This window comes from Erpetoichthys calabaricus, chromosome 12 (genome assembly GCF_900747795.2).
Source record: "Erpetoichthys calabaricus chromosome 12, fErpCal1.3, whole genome shotgun sequence".
In the NCBI taxonomy this organism is placed as follows: Eukaryota; Metazoa; Chordata; class Cladistia; order Polypteriformes; family Polypteridae; genus Erpetoichthys; species Erpetoichthys calabaricus.
In genome coordinates this window covers 95,633,515-95,655,932 of record NC_041405.2, presented here as the reverse complement: position 1 = coordinate 95,655,932, position 22,418 = coordinate 95,633,515, and the positions used below count along the sequence as shown (strand labels likewise).

The window sequence follows — 22,418 nt, the reverse complement described above, 5'->3', positions numbered from 1 at the left end:
TTTTACAAAAGCTTTAAAGTAAAATTAAAAATAATGCATATGTAACAATTCCCATAAAAATAACAATCTCTTTAAATTGTATATCCGGTAAACCAAACCCAGGGGTGGGCGAGCAGGGGATGGGGTCCCCTAGTATAATTTAAATTCATCCCAGAGAAATATAGTTGGTCCTGTCCATTGCAAAAGACACCAAATTGCCCAATAAAATTACAGTATCTCCCACAAGCCTTCAGCTAAACTCAAGCCAGGGTTTAAATCATTTGAATACCTTAATTGTAAATGTTTTGCAGTGTAGCTCCAGAAAAGACCATTTTGTAATTTAAATAAATAAGAAGAAATATGAATGAATGAATAAATAAATAGAAATATGAATGACATCATAAGCACTGTGTACCATAACAATACACTTGTTCTTTTATTGAAGTGTCATTACATGCACATTTTGTAATACCCTATAAACAAACATATGTCATATTGGTCATGTCAGCTTTTTGTGCAGTTTGTAGAATTTGAAAAGTAAAAACATCATTGTGTAGAGTAATGCAGTCTTATAGCCCAAGAGAAGTGCATCATCATTCTTGTCTTTATTTTTTTAATTTAACAATTGACTGTTTCCAATTTTGTCTACTTGCTAACATGAACGTCATGAACAATTTGTTCATTTTAAAGCACAGTCTAGCATGAAGGAAAAGAGGCACAAAATGACCAGAAAATGATGGAAGGGAAATATTTGAACTTCTACATTAACATGTACATGAGAAAAAGTTTTATGCAGTGCTGCATTAAATTACTGACCAAAAAATAGGAGACAGAGCTGGAGGTGGCAGAGTTAAAGATGTTAAGATTTGCATTGGATGTGACGAGGATGGACAGGATTAGAAACGAGTACATTAGAGGGTCAGCTTAAGTTGGACGGTGGGGAGACAAAGTCAGAGAGGCGAGATTGCGTTGGTTTGGACATGTGCAGAGGAGAGATGCTGAGTATATTGGGAAAATGATGCTAAGGATGGAGCTGCCAGGCAACAGGAAAAGAGGAAGGCCTAAGAGAAGGTTTATGGATGTGGTGAGAGAGAACATGCAGGTTTGACAGAGCAAGATGTAGAGGACAGAAAGATATGGAACAAGATCATCTGCTGTGGCGACCCTTAACGGGAGCAGCCAAAAGAAGAAGAAGCAGTATTGTATTAAATTGTTATTTTTCATTTTTACTGTTTGTGACGATACAGGTTCAGTTCCATGCTTCCGCTTCCTTTTTGGGAGCTCTTGAACCCAACACCATTGGTAATGTAACTGAGATGAGATGGACAATGAGGGCACAAAAACGAAGCAAGGGGAAAGATGCAAAGTGCAGAAGTGCTTTTATTTAAAACAGTCAAAAGCAAAAAGTGTTCAAAACAACTGCAGTGCTTCAAATGTTATTAAATAAATAATCCATTAAAAATAGTGAAAATGTGGAGGTTAAAATCCAATAAATAAATCCATTAAAACGAAGTTAAAACAATGGCTGGAAGCAGTCCTTTAAAAACAAAACCCAGTGACTTCTTCAGCTGGAGGCTCCCCTGCTTCTCCCATCTGGGTCATGCACCAGGGGAGTCGCCCTACCTGCAGTTAACCTTCTCCTTCTAGTCTAGTCGCCTTTCGGTCACTAGCTCCAAGGGCTCTCACCAGATGGAGACTTGGCTTCCCCAGCGACCAGGGTGCTCACACTGGGGCTTCCACCTCCCAAGCCTCCGACTACCACTGCCTTCTGTGGCCTTATGCGACGAGCCAACCACCTTCTGGTCACTCATGCTCCACTTCTTTCTGCCCCCCCGAGTGTCGGCCTAACACTCCTGAAGGGCTCTCCTTACAGCTGCCTGCTCTTATCACCAAGCCTGCCCTCGCTTGCTCGCTTCCAGCTTTCTCTGCTTTCTCTTCTTCCTCGTCTAACCTCCGTTCACTTTTCCGATCTTTCACCTCCTTTTTTCTCTTTGTGCCGGACCGTTCTTATATGGCTCCGTGGGAGCAGCATCCCAATTGCGCACAGCAGGAAGCCAATTAAGCAGTTGAGAACGATCTCACCCTCACATGCGGGTGCGACTTGCCCCAATTACTCCATCAACTCCCTGCGGCTGCACAATTGCGCCCACAGAGACTGACACCGCAAATTCATTATTTAAAAGCCACCAATCTTTCATAGCCGCGGACCCACTACTCCACACTCCTTAACAAAATTAATGCAGATACAGGAAACACTTCATGTAATGTCGGGTAGCATGGACCAGAGAAAAAGTCTGGCAGGAAGTGACCTGAACAACTGTGTCTTTACACCATATATGTATATTTACTGAACCACTTAATCTATTTCATGGTTACAGAAAGGCAGAGCCAGACTAGCAGAATCAGGAGAAAAGGAGAAATCAATTCTGGTAGAGTCAACACTCATGTACAAACTCATCCATAGGAATACCAGTTTAGAGCTGCTGCTAAATGTGTTGTTAAGGGTTGTATGATAACACAGTGGTTTGTGCTGCTGCTCCACATATCCAACGTCCTGAGCTTGAAACCCACTCATTTATTGTTCATGTATAGCTTGTCCATTCCCCTTGTGCCTGCATGAGTTTTAGTTCCACAGATTCCAAAATGTGCATTTTACGGGAACTGCAGACTTTATAAGTATGAGAGCGTGTGTATGTTTGTGTTTGTGAGAGTGGACCCTGTGATGGACTAACACCCTTTCCAAGCCTGGTTCCTTATGTCCTCCGTTGCCCGAATAGTCTCCACCAAACCTGAATTGAGCGAATCAAGTTGAGTCTATTGTTTCTTAATATGAAAGTCTTTGGGTTGAGAAAGGAAAACTGTAGTACATAGATAAACCCTGTGCAGATGGCCCATACAAATACTTGTACCCAAAAGTATCAATGAAAAGTGTAGAATAACATGAGCATGCAATAAAAAAAGAAAAGTAGATGCAGTTAAAATCTGACAACCCCAAAAATAAATCTAGACACCACAAGATTGTTGATTAAACAGCCAGCATCCAAACGAATCTGCACTGGATTACCGCACATTAGCCTGTGTACTTACTGACTGAGCAAGTTTTAAATCAAGACAGAACTTTTATGTTTTACTCTAAAATGAAACAAAGTGTATGTATATTGGACTAAACGTAAGTAAATCTGTTGAAAAACTCACTTGCAATAGCTGAACAGATACAACTGAGATTAAAAAAAATGTTATCAAAAAAAACTCTCCAAATAATTGAGGTCCCATTGGTAATTTAGATCCACATATTTTTAAGATTTATACATCAACTTCAAATATTATTAAAACTCCTATCTTGTATCTTGAATTCTCCATTAGAAAATGTATTTATACGAGCTTTCAGTCTTATCTTTGCTGAAGTATTTGCACAGAAACAGTCTTAACCTATGCTATCAACTTTCATTTGGTTCGGGAAATCCCACATACTGTAAGATTTTAGCACTTCTGACACTTCTCTACAGAGCATTCTGCAACAGTCTTGAGAATTTAGTTGGACTGTGTGGCGGGCTGCTGGGTTCCATGTGTACAGTGTCCATTTTAGGACATCCTCCTCCCTCCGAAAAAACTCCATCCTTCCTACTACCTTCGACAAAATATTCCTCCTCCCTGCGAGGAATCCCCAGTCACCCCTCCTCCCTCCTCTCTCATCCCTCCTCCGTCCGCTCTCAGTTCTCCGCTGTCCGTTTTCCGCCATCCACCCTCCTATCTCCGTCATCCGCCTTCAGCTCTCCATCAAACCCCACACACCCCCCCCGCCCCCTCATCGACATTTTCGTTAATGAAGTGACGTAATACTTCAGCTCCACCTTCTTCACAAGTTCATTAACCAAATTATTTGTCAATTATATTTCACAGTAAGAATTTACAGCACGACTCAAACGTGGGAACGAAAGTAAATGACGTTAATTGTTGAGTGTCTTTTAATATTGTGTAAGCATACATATTAACACGTGTGCAATTAAACGTGTGCATTTACGGTGTGATTTTTCAGGCTTAAAAGCTCGCCTTTTATTAAAAAGGTAAATGCAAACTTTTTTCATTCTGAAGGGCACAAACCACGCAAAAATGTCGGTACACCAGATAAATAAGCGCAACATATTATCAGTTGTATTGTATGCTTACAATACATATAGAAATGTGTTAATCGTTAACTAATAGTATGGGATGGTGTTTTTCAACTCAGCTACAGATGCAGATGGAAACCAGACCTGCTTTGAAAAATACGAACGCCTTAGGACCGATCTGGAATAAGGTAGCACAGCGCCTTGATTTAAACGATTCCATGTCTTGGTGGGTTTGCGTTGCTTGTTGTCAATATCTTTACACCTGTTTTTAAGGCTTATTGACTGAAAGGGGCTTTCGTGAAAAAAGTTAGGGCTTTGCTACAGGATACACCCTCCACAAGTTAAGGAAGTTAAAAATAAAGGTATATATTTCTGTTTTATTTAAACCTTTTAAGTTTGTATGCGGGCGGCATGGTGGCGCAGTGAAAGGTGCCAGTTAGGAGACCCGGGTTCATATGCATTTTACTTTTTTTGTATCTCTTTAGTAATATTTTATTGTAAAAGGATAACCAGTATTTAAACCTTTTATGTTACTTTATAAAGTTATGTTACACAATGTTGAAAGATTAATAAGAACGCTACATATTTTGGCAGCTGCTGCTTTAATTTTCAATGAAATGAAAAAAGCTCTCCAAGAGAAAACCTCAATGAAGAAGAAACAGTTTGCACTATCTAAAAAGGAGAAACCCTCATTTATAAAGGTTTGCTGCAGATGACTTAACTGAAAATAAATGAATAGTTCCTATGTGTATAATACATATTTATCTATTTGACTTATGCCTTTATTCCAGCAACTTGCAACATCTGAGGTACAATTTGTTACATTACTTTTGTTTTTTGCAGCACAGGCAGGTGAAGTGACTTCCTCAGGGTCACACAGTGGTGTCAGTACCAGGATTTGAACTGACAAGCTCCGGGTTTGCTGAAATATTACTGAAGAAAGAAAAAAAAACGAAAACGGGCAAATAGGGCTATGCATACAAATGTCCATCCATCCATTATCCAACCCGCTATATCCTAAATACAGGAGCCAATCCCTGCCAACACAAGGCAGGAAACAAACCACGAGCAAGGTGCCAGCTCACCGCAGGGCGCATACACCCACACACCAGGGACAATTTAGAATCGCCAATGCACCTAACCTGCATGTCTTTGGACTGTGGGAGGAAACCGGAGTACCCGGAGGAAACCCAGACAGACACGGGGAGAACATTCAGACGGAGAGCTGAAGGCGGATGACGGAGATAGGAGGGTGGATGGCGGAAAACGGACAGCGGAGAACTGAGAGCGGACGGAGGAGGGATGAGAGAGGAGGGAGGAGGGGTGACTGGGGATTCCTCGCAGGGAGGAGGAATATTTTGTCGAAGGTAGTAGGAAGGATGGAGTTTTTTCGGAGGGAGGAGGATGTCCTAAAATGGACACTGTACATGTGAGGGCGACGTGAGGTTCGCCCCATATGTTCTGGGGGAGCAACTATGGGCACCTCAATACCTCCCCCGGGACACTTGGTGGCAGCCTCCCTGGCTGGCAGTGATGTCTCAACCTCCTGCAGGGCTCCATGGGAGATGGAGTCCTCAACAGCCCAATGGGGCGCTGGGGTGGCCGCCGGGAGATGCTGCAAGATTCCACAGCCCAGCTGGACAACTCTTCAGCCCCACCCGGAAGTGCAAATTGGACCAAGGTGGTCAAGCACCTGGAACACTTCCGGGTGGGCTATAAAAAGGACCGGCAACCACCACTCTGGGCCAGAATCGGGAGGAAGAGGACAAGGTTGCCTGGGAGGAGTGGTGGTGCCAGAGGAAGTGTGTTTGGTCTGTGTATATTAAGTGCTTTTGGGACTGTGTTGTGGCTGGAGGGTTCATGGGGAAGTTGTGCCCTCCAGTTGAAGAAAAATAAAAGCCTGTGTCTTTTTACACATGCCTCTGTGTCAGTCTGTGCCGGGTTGGGTGCTATATAGCGCCTTTATCACAACTGTTAGGTACTGTTCTCAACTGATTCACAACTTTGACACCAATACAAGCTCATTCCGTCTAAAGTTAGATATAATATCACGCAGGGATTGGTGCTGAAACCATATCATTAACTTTGACTCTTTTCTGCATTTACCAATTAAAGCAAATAACACTTTTTTAATCATGCCATTAATGACCTACCTTATTCAAGTGAAACAGTCACAAAGTGAAAATAATTTGCTTTAAACTTATAACTTACTTATTTAGCAGATGCATTTATCCATGTAGACTAACATTTGAGATACAACTGTTATACAGTATTTGCTCTTCCAATTGGAGCACAGGCAGGAGAAGTCATTTTCTCAGGGTCACATAGTGTCAGTAGCAGGATTTGAACACACAGCCTCAGAGTTTGAAATCCAAAGTCTTAACCACTATATTCTTGCACCTTTATAATCCAGTTCAAGGTTGTTGGTTGTCACAGCCTATTCAAGCACCAGAGGAAGCAGGGTGGGAAACACTATGGACAGGATATTAATCCATCAAAAGGCACACATACTCACACTCATTTACCATACAATGGAGTCTTAGGAGGTAAAGCTATAAAGTATCTATCTATCTATCTATCTATCTATCTATCTATCTATCTATCTATCTATCTATCTATCTATCTATCTATCTATCTATCTATCTATCTATCTATCTATCTATCTATCTATCTATCTATCTATCTATCTATCTATCTATCTATCTATCTATCTATCTATCTACACAGACAATGACCTGACATTGCACTTGAAGTAAAGACACTGTGCTTCCCAGTATATTACTATTACAGGTCAGGCAATACAGATGCCTCACAATTTAAAAGTCTTTACTTCAGCTGAATTTGCCTATAATGTAGATGTAAATACAGATAAAGATTTAATCTGTAGTCGTCATATTTCCACACTTTCTAAAGCTTGGCTTAGAATTATTGCAAAACTAAGGTGGTATATACAGTTGCATGGCAACTATAAAAAAGTATGAAGTTCACCTATACTGTATAACTCCATTTCTTAATAACAGCAAAAGCTGCATCCATTTGGCATATAAATTAATAAATATCTTGCCAATCCCCCTAATTTACTAATCTCCAGATTTTACACTGAAGTGTTAATATCCAATCTTGACTAAAATTTCAAGGATAAATAAAACTACCATAGGAAGTCCAACCCAACTCAGAATTAGAAAGGCCCCACCAATGTTCACATTTTCATGAAGGATGAAAGCAAATTTCATAACTTTAAAAGAGACTAAAATTTTTGATGTTAGTTTTTGAAGAAATATACATTTTCATACAGACATCACATGGAGCTTTGTTTCAACATTATCTTTTTTTAACAAATCCATTTTAATTTTAAACTTAACTATGCTGTATTTGTAATTTTTGTGCAGAGTGCTTGGCTTTTATCTGTTCAAGAATATTTCAGATTCAGGTGTAAGCGGCATGTAAATCTCTATTAGTGTAGAAATTTCAATTATTTTTCTTAAAACAAATCAAGGAAAAAGGAAATACAAAAGTATTTAAATCTTACAAATGGATTAAGGTTTCTGTGTTTTTTAATGTATTTCTTCTTAGAAATTAGCCATAGTGGTTGTTCTCTTTTGCATTTGTTAACTTAAAAATAAAATCACAAAAATGTATGTTCAACAACAGAAATACATTCCCTTTATAAACTGTTTGAAAAAAGATCATACAAATTTACATATTCAGTAAAGAATTACAACCTTACAGACCATATATTGATCTGCTTTTAAAGTAAGATGCATTCATTTGCAGTAGCATCTGGAGAGTCCAGATGCTGATAAGAGCAATGGCCGCACTGAGTACGCCTCTGTTTATATTTTTTATATGCCATACGTCTCACACTGCTGAAAAACCTCTTCTCCATTAAGTTCAACTTTAAGATGTAATACTGTCATTGAAGGAATTGCAAATACCGCTAAACAGAACAGCTACACAATGCTTATATATAGTATTTTCTAAAGCAGATGATAATCAGCCAAACTACACACAAATATAGAAAGAAATATTTTTTGAATTTGGGACAAGCAGTTAAAATTTCTAAAATTCTATTATAATTTACATTATAATGTAATTTAATATATATTTTTACAGGTTTCTTCCTCCTATCTTTATTAATTGTGTAACCTGAAATAAATGGTGTTTGCTTTTATCTCTGCTAATAACATGCGACAACTAAAACATCTACACTGCCTAGCACTGTTTAGAATTTCACATAATGAAAGTTTAGTACCAACAAATTCAATTTGGATTACTCCATTCGGGGATTTCAGAGCTAGCAAATTCACTATGGAGAACACAGTGCTAGGATTCTGGACACAGCAAATTTAATACATGGGTCTTAGTACAGAGAATTTATAAGCTATCCTGTTCAATACAGAGAACTTAGTACTGCCATGTTAGAGACAACAGATTCAATGAGAAATCAGTACTGGGCGCATAAAGCTAGCAAACTCAATAAACAAGAGTTCAATTCCAGCAACTCAAAGCTGGAAAATTCAATATAAAGAAATGGGTAATAGGAACTTTAGAGCCAACATATTCAAAATTAGTCTTGAGGCTTTTTTGTTTCTGGTAGCAGAATCATTAACAAAAATAACCCTGAAAACCAAAGAAAGGCTGCTGCATGGTTGAAATTCTAGAGCAATCAAAAATGTGTTTTCATTACTTATCAGCAGTGTGTTTGCTAAAGAATACATAAAGACAGAAAATGAAAGTAAGCACATAGTCAATATTACTGTAAATAATGACAGAAGTATTAAGTCATAAAGTTATAAAAAATATAAAAAAATATAAAAAAATATAATCCATTTAACTGCGCCTTTTTTAAAATGACTTTTGAATGAATGCTGTCCTTACTTTCTTACTAGTTGACAGGAGAAGTTAAATGGACTGAAGTGTACTGTCTAAGGGGTAAACATTATTTGGCTCTTAGAAATGATAAATCTTCTTAACCTTAACACTTTTTATATTACACATTATTTATATAGATAATCATTATTAGTTTCAGAATTAAGCTTCATAAACTTTCATTATATAAGCAATTTATAGCTTATCAATTGTGGGAGATGTGGGTGAGAGAGAACTGACGTAGCACTACTGCACAGTAACAAATGTGAAAGGAAGTGTTAGCCCCACCTGTCGGTGTCGTGTGAGTTTTGCATTCAAGCAGCATATTCCTGCCATTCTTGTTACTCTTGCAAAGTCTTATCTGTCTAGCTAATATACGAGGGGGAGTCGAGCTAAAGTTAGAACATGGGATTTAATAGAAAATGGAATGAACCTTAACAAAACTGATAATGTCATTTCTCAATGTCGTCTCCACCCTTCTCAATGCACTTGCGCCAAATGCCTGGAAGTGTCAGGATTCCAGCAGAATAAAAGGTTTTGTCTTGTCCTCGCGACCACTCATGCACCAGAGTTATTGCTGAACACTACATGCCAAGCCTAGTGCAAGTTACTGTGACTTGCTGGAAACCAATGTGAAGCCTGCTATTCAATCCAAGTGGCGGAGACTGCTGTCTCAGGGAGTCCTTTTGCTGCAAGACAATGCCTGTCCACACACTGCTAAGAACACCAAGGCTTGTGTGGAGAAACTGAAGTTTCAGGTATTGCCACGTCCTGCTTATTTGTCAGATTTGGCACCGTGTGATTTACACCTTCTTGGACCGCGATAAAAAACATCTGGGTGGTCACTGATTCAAGACAGATGACGACGTGAGGAAAGCGGCACATGAGTGGTTACAAGGACAAGACAAAACCTTTTATTCTGCTGGAATCCAGGAACTTCCAGGCAGGTGATACAAGTGCATTGAGAAAGGTGGAGACTACATTGAGAAATCACATTATCAGTTTTGTTAAGGCTCGTTCCATCTTCTAATAAATCCCATTTTCTAACTTTAGCTTGACTCCCCCTCATAGCTTCAGAACTGATGAGACATGATCAGATAGCTACTTACAAAACCAATCAGAGCTCATCATTGTGCATGTTACATTTTGTTCCATTAAGTGATATGATGAATAATATGCTAGAATCCTGATAAAATGATGACTATTTTTGCAACAAATTTGCCATTTCCCCTTAACCATCCATTGAAATAATGGATTAATCAAAAACAGTAATCCAGTCCACTAGCTACATCATTTTATTTCTTTGAATAATCCACACATGCTCACATAAATTAAGTAAACAAATGCAAAAGTAAATGTTGTGCATCAAAACTGAAAACTGATTCACCCATCTGATTCTGGTTAAATGATCTATACACTGAAATAACTATGAGTGATAAGCATGTGAAAAAATATATTAACCCACTTTCTTTAGAATTAATTTTATTTCAATGCGCATGGAAGCCGATTGTGGCAGCAATGGATGCACAAACGGAATCAATCCTAAATAAAGCAATATTCAACATATGGTAAAATAAATAACATATTACACATTTACATATAAAGTTCTTCCATAGCAGCAGGTAGCTCTGAATTTTTGACAGAATTAGAATAAAATTACTAGGTCACTCACGACTACTTTTCTAACATGAAATGTGCCTGAAATCCATGCTATACAGCACAGAGTATTCTATATCTCTCCCACAAGCAGTGAAATGAAGGCAAGAATAAAAGCTGTCACCTTCAAAAGCAAATATGTAAGAGGTAGAAGCAAAGCACTCTAAAAGGAATTTAGCAAACATAAACAGTAATGAAATGTTTTCTTCTGCTATAATTTAATAAAGTCAGAAATGCTAAAATTTATAATTGGTAACAATTGGTGCCTGTAGGCCTTAAGACTGTGCTGTCTAACATTTAAAATAAAAGTTAACTGCAATGGTGCTATACATTAACTGGTGATATAACCAATTTTGTTTCTACTGTACATTTCCTAGACCACTGCCACTTTTGTGTTTTGAAAATATTAGCACTCATTCCTACACAGTTTAGACAGCAGCTTTTATTGTGCAATCTGTCAAGCCAAGGCTCTGGCACAACAGGTCATGGCCTTTTCCTATTCCTGCACCACTCCAGGCACCTGAGGAATCAATGACATTTGTGCTGTTCTTTGAAATCCAGAGGAAGAGCATTTCTAACACAGTATGTGTGTTAAGTGCTAGTGCAAAACATTGAACTTGCTTAAAGTATTCAATCTCTTTTAGCTCGGTTTGTCAATGCCTGCCTCCTTGAAATCCCTCTCATCTCAATTCTTTTTCAGTTTAAAGCAAAAAGTGTGTATAGCAGGGAAATGTCTTTGCACTATTTGTCAAAATGAACTCTTACAGCAAGGTATAATCCTAAAAGTTACATATTTTAATGTCATCACTTAAGATGAATCAGTAAGCCACCACAAATAGTAATTAACCAGGTAATGAATGAAAATGGTGGCTTTAAAAGCAGTGGCTGGACATAAACCTGTAGCTTGTTTATTGTTCACTGTGCTGCTTTGAAAAGGAAAGTACAGTGAATTAACAAAAATAAATAAATACATAAATAAAACTTGAAATGCCTGTGATGCCACACATATTTTGTGGTTTAATGTCCAAGCTTTCAAATTTGTAAAAATCACTTATATTAGAGTGAAATAGGGAGTAACAATTAAGCCAAATGATTTTATTTGATTCTACTTGATTTGATAGCCTGCGGTGGGTTGGCACCCTGCCCAGGATTGGTTCCTGCCTTGTGCCCTGTGTTGGCTGGGATTGGCTCCAGCAGACCCCCGTGACCCTGTGTTCGGATTCAGCGGGTTGGAAAATGGATGGATGGATGGATTTGATAGTTTTTTTTACTTAGGGAACTTTTCCCCTGGCCTCTTCGAACCTGGTAGTGTCTTTTTCCTGTCAGCCTCTTGCCTATTTGGCACCTTTCAGGAACATTTGGTTTGCATTAAAAATGTTATATGTCTTTATTCAATGTCAATATTAGCTGCTTTACTTTAGTGTAAATATGAAGAAATTTAGAATGAACACATATTCCAGAAGGGCAACACGGTGGCGCAGTGGTAGTGCTGCTGCCTTGCAGTAAGGAGACCTGGGTTCACTTCCCGGGCCCTCCCTGCGTGGAGTTCGCATGTTCTCCCTGTGTCTGTGTTAGTTTCCTCTGGGTGCTCCGGTTTCCTCCCACAGTCCAAAGACATGCAGGTTAGGTGCATTGGCGATCCTAAATGGTCCCTAGTGTGTGCTTGGTGTGTGTGTGTGTGCGTGCGTTCCCTGTGGTGGGCTGGCACCCTGCCTGAGGTTTGTTTCCTGCCTTGCGCCCTGTGTTGGCTGGGATTGGCTCCAGCAGACTCCCGTGACCCTGTAGTTAGGATATAGCGGGTTGGATAATGGATGGATGGATGGATTTTATTTGAATACAAGCATGTACTTGAATAGTGTATTCCATCTATATGGTGAGTTTATACAAGGATTTTGGGAATCACCAGTTGTGACATTACATCCACCAACTTTGTTCAGGCAAAGGAAACACCTGTAGAAGATTTCAAAACACTACAAATACAACACAAACTGTTTTTTCTGTCTGAAATTATAAATGAATAAAATTAGTTTTATCAGGCAATTGGATGCAAGTCAGTGTTCTGTCATGGCTTGGCCAAATGTTCACTTGAAATTCACTGAGAAAAATCACAAAACATTTTTATTTATTCCCTGATCAGTTTCAGATACCTCTTTTATGAATAAAATAGCTTTTCAGACCATTACTATTTTCATATGAAGTTTAAATTATTCATAAAAAATAAAAAAAACAAAACTGTATACATATACACATTATATTTCATGTATTTAGAGTTTTTCCTTTTAATCAGCTTCTTCTTAATAATACTGACATACTACATAGTGTATACAGTGTATTTACATTTTTTGCTTTTCTTCATAAATGATTTGTAATTGAATTTAAAGTTTATAAACAAAGAAATATATATATATATATATATATATATATATATATATATATATATATATATATATTTACTGTCAAAATTATTTAATACATTTGGTTAGAAATCAAAGAAATCTCAATTTTGTCTAAAGAATTTGTACTAAATGACTGCCCTCTTTGCCCTTTAGATATAGCATTCTCTGCATTATGATGTTGCCGTTTTGGCAATTAAATTCATCTGCATTTCAGGGGGAAATTTAAAATTAAAATAACATTTGCATGCCATTCGAAAAAGGAATGCTACTCTGAAGAGGATTTTTGCATTCCCTTGATAATAAGAAAATCTTTAATGTTTACAAAACCTTATGATTTTCTAAGTAATTCTACCTGGCCCTAAGGACTAGATTAGGCTGAGAGGAGTCTCATTGTCTAGATGGAGAGTAGGCCAGATGTGACTTGTTTCAAATGCCCTTCCATTGGTGCGTATGTATGCATCAAGTCTTAATCCTGTATTTGTGTATACCATCACTCCTTTATAACACATCTCTGTAGGAATTCTACTGATCTAATTTGTAAGAAAGGGAAATTGGATTAAGTCGCTTACAACAGTTACATCGGTCTGCATTCATAGATATCTATACAGTACACGGATAGCATTCTAAAGATCATTAATTTTATTTAAAATTTGTAATATGCTGCATTATAAGACGAAAACAAACACGTCAATACTGATAATTTCAGGTTACAATTTGATAAATCAATTGAAAAGTCAACATACTGTATAGAAAGTATGAAAATATAATTTATTTGCATAATTATACACATGCAGATTAACATTTATAATACCTGCTATATCTGATAAAGGAAAGAAACATCCATCCATCCATTATCCAACCTGCTATATCCTAACACAGGGTCACTGGGGTCTGCTGGAGCCAATCCCAGCCAGCACAAAGCACAAGGCACAAGGCAGGAACAAATCCCAGGAAAGGGCGCCAGCCCACCACAGGACACACACACACACACCCACACACCAAGCACCCACTAGGGACAATTTAGGATTGCCAATGCACCTAACCTGCATGTTTTTAGACTGTGGGAAGAAACCGGAGCACCCGGAGGAAACCCATGTAGACACGGGGAGAACATGCAAGCTCCACGCAGGGAGGACCCGGGAAGCAAACCCAGGTCTCCTTACTGCGAGGCATTGGCGCTACCACTGCACCACCATGCCGCCCTAGGAAAGAAACATTTACTATAAAATATATCTGCATCTTTTAGTAGCATAGTAAAAAAAAAAGTGCTCTATGGTAAAATGCTTCTGTTTTAATGTCCATGTTACATTCTCTTTATCAATATGAAAAACATTTCCAAGCAATATATAACTATTTATATGTCAGAAAGACTTCCTTAATTTAAAATGACTCTTTATCATTTTAAAAGTTACGAAAACCAAAAACTGCTTAACATTAATGTACAGTATGTTAAAAGATATATAACCAACAATGACATATGCTTTTTTCAAAAGCAGACAGCTTCAGTATAAAGTCATTCTACGGTCCAGTGGGAATATCATCGTGAAACATAGTTATAGCTTGAGGTGGAAGACTAGCCTCCCATTATGTGCATTATCCAGTCATTGCAACCACAATGAAGTCTATTTGTCTTCAAGTATCAAAGATGTGCATATAATGTCTCCTACATAACAGTTTAAGTAACTGGCCCGCAGGGATTTCAAAAGCCCTGACTTTCAGTGTTGAAGGCCTCTCAAAAGTATATCTGTCTACCAACAGACATACAAGATCCATTGATTCACATTAAGAAACATCTTTCTAATAGGGAAACTGTTAATAATTTAGGATGTCTGCCATCACCTCAAGTGGCTGCTGGGACCAAATTAAATCTCAAGATTTTATTAAAAAACAAATAGTCAGATAACATATTAAAAGCTTTGGCTATAAAAGAGCAATCAGTAGAAAAAATAATTTCTAAAGAGTTTAGAAAATGTTTTTAAAATCTAAAAATAAGGTAAATATTATATACTGTATAGTTTAAATATAGTTTATATATAGTTTGGAATCACGCAGAAATGTGTGTTTCTCACAGAAATTATTTTTGTTTATTCAAGGTACAATTACATTGCTAATGCTATAAAATGGCTTTCATGTTTAACTTCTAATTAGTTATTACAGAAACCTTTGTTTTTGTGTTAGTGCAACTGAAACCTATTATTTTGTTCAATAAAGTAAGTACATTGTCTTGCCTTCAGTTGTGAGGCACTGGGACTCCTGAAAATTCGACTCTGCAATCATATGTCAAAATACTGTATATAAATTAATAGGCAAAATGCAAAATACTGATGCAGGATCATTAGGATCTGGGCTGTAAATATTTAAAAAAATAAAATCACACTGCCTATCATAGTAAAAGCACAGGGATTCAAGAGTATTCTATGCCCTAAAATTGCAGTTGGGGCACCACACACATATCCTTTAAAGGACAGAGGAACCAGAGAAGTACCAGAATGCCACTCAAGTTACTCCAGTCAAAATGGTCCTCATGATGAACAGGGCAGAAATCTCCTTCCCTTGGCAGGTAGACCCATAAAATACTTAGGGAATGATAAATGTAAATGCAGCAGGCATAGTACTTTCCACACTGTAGAACTTACCCTGAACAAAGAATGAAATCTAAAGGGATCAAAGATCAAACATGGATGTTTTATTAACAAAATAATAAAGTGAAGAGAATAAACAGAAGGAATCATGAAAGTATCAAGTAAATAAACATAAACAAAACCCAGCCTACCCTACTATACACAGGTTGGGTCAATCTGGTTGGGTGCCTAGAGGTTGGATGAGAGGTAATAAATCACTCAAAACCTCCTTTATCATGTACTGTATTGTTTTCTTCTTTTTGCTAACCACTTTGTCTTCCTGCAGTTGTATGCTTGTCTCCACTCACCTCCTGGTTCCAAGTTGAATGGCTCTATAGCTTGAAGGAACAGCTCTTGATATTTTTCATAGATAGCATCTGGAGTTTGAACCATCCTAAGGAAACCTCAAGCAGCCCCAAGTGTCCCTGCCACCATTTAAAGAGGGGTGGGTCAACTTTCACATCAACCTTCTATTTTATTGAGTAGTAGAGAACCAAATATAGTGCGCATAGACTACTGCTGCCTAATAAGTTGAGAAAACAATCTATTGAAATGGTGTTCTGGATGGGGCTGATTTGCATGGTCACAAGTGTTGCCATTACATTTTCTACCAGGACATTTTACGACCCAACTCTCCTGAGCTTACCTGCAACCCTAGTCTCAACAAGGTTCATATTCATAATATATACAGCTTTTTACTTTGTATCTTTAAACATAATATAGGACAGAAGGACTTTATTACCAGTTACACAGTTCTACCTAATCACTCCCGTGGCCTTGCCAGATGTGATATACATTCAAAATTTTCCAATTACATGATCTGGAAATCTCTCTCTCTCTGTTAATGCAAAGTCCTTATTGGCTTGTGACATACTTCCAAGTTATATAATGAACATATATAAAAGAAACTATGACCACCAATAAGTAAAAAATGAGTGTTCATTGTATGAGTTTAGATTTTTTTTTTTTTTTTTGCTCCTTGCATTAACCCTTCTGTCCTCATACATAATTAATTGTACGAGAAAAGAACCAATTAGGGAAACTAAAGAAAAAAAATCAATTATGTTTAAAAATTCCATCTTACTTAAAAATGATTATATATTAGCAGGCAATTCAGAGCTAACTGAAATATGAGTTATGCTACAGAAAAATGGTGTCAAAGAAAAAAAAAAAAAAGCTCTTAACCTACCTCTTTCAGCTAGCACAAGTGTGGCCCTGGCAGCATGCTAAAACAGTTTGTAACAATGGGATTAAAAGAGACTTGCTCAATTGTTATTTCAACAGACTAACAACAGCTGCTAATGGATGAAGTTTAAATGTGTAAGAAAATGCAGTTTTGTCTGGCTTACCTTACGGGGTTACTGGTTAAAGAGACTCTCAGAGATTCAAGGCAGTTAAGGAGCTTTTCATCAGTGATTCCAGAACGTAACTCATGCACATATTCTTGGGAAGACAGAGTACATTCATGCTTGGTGTTTCTTAAACCTCCCTGAAAAAAACAAAAAAAAAGTTTAATAAAAATAAAAATAATAAGTAAAAACACTATTACATTATGCTTGTATCATTCAAGGTAGAATTAAAATAAATTATATTTGCATGTATCACAGTTATCAAAAAGATATTTTTTTAAATGCTTTTTGTACCCTGCACTAAGTGGTCAGATAGCCTTTTATGAAATATGTCTAACTAGAAAATGTAAAAAAAAACAAAACGTTTACAATCATTGTGTAAATGTAGTATGGCTATGCTGTGAATGAGTTATAGCTAGATGGTCCAAGATCATTTAAATAAAAAACACTTTGTAACACTGAACTATGGAGGATGTATAAACATTCATTAATTAATAATGAATAGTGAAAAGACTAACCTAATGCGCCATCATGCTCCATTCTCAGCTACGTCTACTATTGTCAAAAACAGTATTTTAAATTTTTATGCTATCTTAACATGAAAATCATATCTATTTTGCTTGTATATTTAGTTATATAGTTATATTTATCAAAAAAGCGATGATTTAGCTTGACAATGGGGATGAACTAAAGCACAAGGTCAAGATGCTACTCTGACATCACAAGCAACAGAAAAGGATTTTTAACATTCTTCCTCAATGCAGAATAAGAAACCTGCTTCTAGGAGCTATTAAGCAGTTAGCCTCACTTTTTCAGTCTCTCGTTTGTGGTTTCAAAAAGAATGTCTCTGTAGCTTGTAGCAGCATCCAAGGCAAAACACCTACACATATGTACACTGAAAAGAGAGTCCTGCTCATTCAAAGAAATCCTTCAATCATGCTTTTGAAAAGCCTCTGCCATTGCAATGCACAAAATGCAAACAGCCAGAAAAACATTGCTGATAACTACATGTGCTGTTCTATAAAACTGCAGCACGTGTAAAAGTCTTTTAGTGCCAGTTATACTATACACTGTCAAAAAATACTGCTTTCCTGGTTTACTGAATGCCTCACAGACACTATTTCATTATGAGGTGGGGGGCTTTAGGGTTAAGAGCTATGCACATGCAAAATATGTGATTTTGTTTCCATGTTTATAAGCTGGCTATACTAAGCTAGAATGGGAAATATCAAAACATCTTTTTTTCTTCTCAGCAAACAAGTCTATATTAGATTAGTCACAGTTCTCCATGTCTGTTGAAATCAATTTCTGTAACCTGCCAAGCAGTTTGAATTATATTCATGCAGTATCGGTAACTATCTTAGAGAGTGGCAGTCAAGACAAGGGAAGAAGCAGTGATGTCTGTTAATCGTATGCTTTCATTATTATTGCCACCAGTCTCTGCCTTTTAGCACAAAAAATACAAGTCAGACATTGATTCAGATGGTTACAGGAGATTCAGAAAAATATCATTAACAAATAAAAGTACATTCTATGATTTGCCAAAATAAATGTTTTCTAATAACAACAATAATAATAATGTTGAGAATCAGACTTCTTTATTGTTGGAAATGGCATTAAGTAAGAAGAGAAAAGAAGGTTATACTGTATATAGGTCACCCACCCAGCCTCAGACTGACTTTCAGATACATTGGATAAGCATATGTTTATCAAATATGTATCATTTTTGATATCTAGTTCTTAAAGATATACATATACATACACACATATACAGAAATATATTATATGTATATATATTCAAATTTTATCATCCAATACGTCTTCACCTTCTGTCCATACCCTGTGTATGCCACATGCCTTAATCAACCACTTAAAATCAAAAGTTATAAGAAAAAAGGAAGGACAAAGAAAAAAGAGAAAAATACAAATTTTGATTTTTCTGTGACATAATAAAACATGTAGGAGGAGAATGTGTTAATTACGAAGACACCAAACTTTACAACATGTGTATTATCAAAACATCAACTGTCTGTTAAAAACTACCCTAGTAGCACAGCAGACTGCAAAGGTCATTCTTATTGTAATGCCTTTGAAAAACCTCACATGCTATTATTTTTTAACTATAATTTTAGTCTAATTATTACTCATTTATGTTTAATCAGAAATATTGAGGATCACAAATGGGACATATTTAAAAAAGTAATGTTGTGCAGTGTTGCATAAGGTACAAAAAGAAAACAGTTAACCAACTGCAATATTTGTTTCTATGATGGACTACTAAAGCATAATTAATTGTATTGTTGAAAAAGAAAACACTAATTACAGCATACAGTTAATAAATATGAGTGAATATGAGTGAATGCGTGTAGCTTAAAACTCATACAAGAGGAGACTCCAATCCAGAGACGTAGTTGGGTAAATGTACTTTTTAATTTACTGACAACTTATTTGCGAGTAAAAACATAACACCATGTTTCATCCACATGCAACCACCCTCATATCAAGTACATGTTTCTATTCTTCCTCCCAGTATCGTAAGCATCATCCACCACAACTAAAAAAAGTTTCTGCTGGTTTACATTTATTTTTCAGTGACAGCAAAACAACAGGTTAAATCAGAAATGTTCTCAGCTTGAGTCCATAGACTCAATTTACTGTCTTGAAATTAACACACGTTTACAATGAGCTGGCATTCCCACTTTAAATTATTGACAGCTCAAAGCAATATTCAATTCTACATGTAAATGAAATTTTGTTTGGGCTTTCACCATAGCAATCAGTTTTCATATTGATGTCAATCTTTGTCTTTGTTTTTTCTTCTTTAATTACACAGCTTCTTCCCTCTCATATATCAGAAATATTAAGTAAAACAGAAGACTATTACCTGCGGGTTTTAAAAAGATAAAATAACTGTCAGATTTACTTTATGATAGGCTTAAGCTACACTCCACCATCTTTACTAGTAATTAGGGGTAAGATTTTTTAATGAACTGTCTAATAAAAATACTAGTTATAAACATTTTATTATTATGGGTGACTAGCTGTATTACCCGCCCACGCCCAGAAAATTGGTGATACACCTGTGCTTGTACTTTAAAAAATGGCATAAAACTGCCTTCGATTGTTCTATTTGCATCAAATGATGTCACTATTATATTTCCTTTTAGCACTGATAAATTGTTCTGAATTCGGATGTAAACCAAAAGTAAACTTTTTATAACCATTAGAATTTTTACATTCCAAGTGGTTTATCAGTTAATTTCAATGCAAAAAAATTTGTACATTTAACATTCATGGACCCTATAAGAATTTCCTTATTAGATTTAAAATCAATGTGTTAATTATAATTAAATCCATAACTGCAATATTTGAAACAGAAGTTTCTGTTCATTTCAATATATTTTGAGGTATATTTAGTAACAGAGGCCCTGCATCACTATATGTTTATGCATGTATTTAACAACTGTAAGTCTGTTCACTTCAGGATATTTTTTTGTGTGTATCTAGTAACTGCAAGTTTCTTAACATTAGGATTTTTTCTGCATATTTAATAGCTTCAAGACTGTTCACTTCAGGATTTTTCTATGTACATAGCAACTACAATGTTGTTTCTCTCATCAAACATTTTTTGTGCATATTTAGCCACACATTTTTTTAATTGATTTTGTCTGATATCTGTCTGTATATCTAGTAGGGCCCTTAGATTTTCCAGTTTTATCAGTATTGTTTTGAGATAACTCAGTTGCATCAGAAAAGCAATGTACTTGATTGTGATGTTTGGTGTAAGCAGTTCTGAGTTTGAGCATGATCAATAGTAGTAATAGGCTCATAAACATCAAAATTACTTCCGCATAAAACTCTTTTGAAGCAGCAATCTTTTTATATTTTTATTTTATTAATTTTCATTGTAATCATTCCATACAAACAGATCCATATTACTAACCGAGAATGCTAAACCGGATGATGGACGCAGGAACATCCGGCAATGGGCCGTAGCTGCAAAAAGACGTACTGCGTAGGCGCAAAAAGAGTCCGCGAGAGTCGGCTGAGGAGCCGAGAAAGGCGGACGAAAGAGGGCGAGAGAGGCGGACAAGACCACAGAAAAAAGGAGTGAGCACAGGAAAAATGGAGAAATGAGGAAACGCAGGCAAAGCACGAAACACATTGCACACAAAACTAGACCCAAAAAAAAAAAAGACGCTCGCACACAACAGCAAGGCCCCCCCCCCCCCCCCGACAGGCACCGGACGGGACACACACCAAGAGGGGGATTCAACAAGCCCATGGAACACAAAAAAAAGAACACAAAACCACCCCACAGACCCTACAAGCAAGGGACGGGACACACACAAACAGGGGGATTCAACAAGACATAGGAACACAAAAAGAAAGAAGACGCTCGCGCGACAACAATCCTCAAACCCCCACCCCCCCACACACACACACATCCATAAGAAGTGACACCCAAAGCCACATATTCTAAAGTGAACATCAACACCTTCACACTAGACAGCATAGGTGTCAGCATTGGTGTATCTCCTTACAATAAAGCACTATTAACCATTCAACTGCAGAAAAGGAAACATATTAACAGTGACTGCGACCCTCCTTATTACTTATCCATATTTCGCATGCTGAGAAAGAAACAAGTCATGAATACACGGTCACGGGTACAAAACGAAAAGGAAAGGATAACAGGAACAAACACACGAACACGAAAGAAACAACAAAATAGACGGCTATGCAGCATAGGTGGATCTCATTACAATAAGGCACTATTAACCGTTCAACCGCAGAAAAGGCTCCATATTAACAGTGAGTGCAATACTCCTTATTACTTATCCATATTTCTAAAAGAAAAAATGACTCGACTCCAAAAACGCAAAGCTCAACTAAAGCTTCTAACTAACGATGTACCTAAAAGTAAAAACTTTATGAACTGCATTAGATCCTACAATACTTCATTTAATATGCACAAATCTACATCCTAGATCCACATGACGCAAACTATCAATCAAAGTGCTGCATCGCAACAGGCACGGATTCAAAACGAAACACCTCCCGTCTCAGACATACGTTGATGGCAGCGAAGGCTACAACGGGCTTCTCACACAGCACAGGCAAATCGATTACAGCTCCAAAACAACACGTCCCAAATACTACACATGCAACAACGCGCCTCTCAAACGGCACAAGCAAAACATACACCAGGAAAATTCATTCGGATTAATGAATGTCATTTGCAATCATTGTCATTCAGTTCACTTCCCTGAAGAAACAACTGGCAATACAAGTTATACATTTACACGTTGTCAAAAGGGTCAAATTAGACTGCCTTCTTTACATTCATATACTGAATATCTACAGAAGCTTATAACTGACGATGTACCTGAAAGTGAAATCTTTATCAACTACATTAGATCCTACAAATCGGAATCC

The 22,418-nt window shown here is 37.0% G+C and overlaps 1 protein-coding gene across 6 annotated transcripts in view; it reads right to left on the bottom strand.

Moving 5' to 3' along the window:
* Positions 1 to 22,418, bottom strand: part of diaph2 (diaphanous-related formin 2) — a 1,308,662-nt gene that overhangs the window by 967,563 nt on the left and 318,681 nt on the right. For all 6 annotated transcript variants that reach the window (XM_028815924.2, XM_051935345.1, XM_051935346.1 and 3 more), the window contains one exon: positions 16,980 to 17,119. In XM_028815924.2, coding sequence (XP_028671757.2) covers positions 16,980 to 17,119 — 140 coding nt within the window. The remainder of the gene's footprint in view (positions 1 to 16,979; positions 17,120 to 22,418) is intronic.